We start from the raw sequence: 1,002 nt of genomic DNA, 5'->3' as shown, positions 1-1,002 counted from the left end.
CAGGTAAAGATAAGAGAAGCGGGCATACACATCCTGCATGGGCGGGCCTGCTAGAGTTGGGGTCCCGAGAGGTCCGAGGAGCCCAGCTGGGGGACACCACGCGCCTTACCCTGCCCCGCACGCGGTTCCCCAAGTCCCCGCCGCACCGTCGGGCAGAGGGGTGTCCAGTGGACCCCGCGCGGGCGCACCTGCACCTTATGCTGCGCCTCCTCGCGCTCCGCCGCGGCCTCGGGCGCCTCCCGGGGCCCCGCAGCCTGGCTCCGCAGCGTCTGGATCTCCTGGGACAGGAGGGCGGGAGTCGGTGGCGGGGCCCGGCCGCGCGCGGGGGCCCGGGCCCGGGGCTCACCTGGTCCTTGGTCTGCACCAGCGCCTCCAGCTGCTCCCGCGCCGGGCCCGGCGCCTCCTTCTCGCCGGCCGGGGGCGGCTCCGCGGCCGCCTGCGCCTCCAGCTCCGCCACCTGCGCGCGCCGCAAGCTCAGCCCTCCGCCCGCGCCCCCGGGCGCCCCGGCCCGGACCCCGCGCCGCGGGACGGAGGAGGGCGCCTCACCCGCTGCCGCAGCCGCTCGGCCTCCGCTTGCTGGGCCTCCAGCTGCTGCCTCCACTGGGCGGCCGCGGCGTTGGCCTCCCGCAGCGCGCCCGCCAGCTTATTGTTGCTGTCCTGCAGCGCGAAGAACTCGGCCTCCCACTGCACCTCGCCCACCGAGCTGCGGGGACCGGACGCGGGGGTCGGCGGGGCGGGGCCGCGAGGAGGGCGGGACTAGGGGTGGGCGGGGCCTACGTGGGCACGTGGAAGGCGGGGCCTGGGGAGGCTGTGGGCGTGGGCACGTGGGAGGCGGGCCCGGTGAGGCTGTGGGCGGAGTCTACGTGGGCACGTGGGAGGCGGGGCCTGGGTGAGGCTGTGGGCGGGGTCTGCGTGGGCACGTGGGAGGCGGGCCCGGTGAGGCTGTGGGCGGAGTCTACGTGGGCACGTGGGAGGCGGGGCCTGGGGAGGCTGTGGGCGTGA

At 77.0% G+C, this 1,002-nt stretch overlaps 1 protein-coding gene across 1 annotated transcript; it reads right to left on the bottom strand.

Annotated features, from left to right (window-relative positions):
- Positions 1-146: 146 nt before the first annotated feature.
- On the bottom strand, positions 147-942 carry LOC106002964 (homer protein homolog 3-like; the record flags this gene model as incomplete). Its single annotated transcript, XM_013037706.1, has 3 exons — positions 147-278; positions 547-703; positions 778-942. Coding segments are annotated over 3 exons (454 nt in total), but the record flags the coding sequence as incomplete, so codon positions are not given.
- Positions 943-1,002: the final 60 nt, after the last annotated feature.

Source organism: Dipodomys ordii, unplaced genomic scaffold (genome assembly GCF_000151885.1).
Source record: "Dipodomys ordii isolate 6190 unplaced genomic scaffold, Dord_2.0 Scaffold1000030429, whole genome shotgun sequence".
NCBI classification, from domain to species: Eukaryota; Metazoa; Chordata; class Mammalia; order Rodentia; family Heteromyidae; genus Dipodomys; species Dipodomys ordii.
Note: the sequence above shows the minus strand (reverse complement) of the source record. Positions and strands in the feature narration are given on the sequence as shown.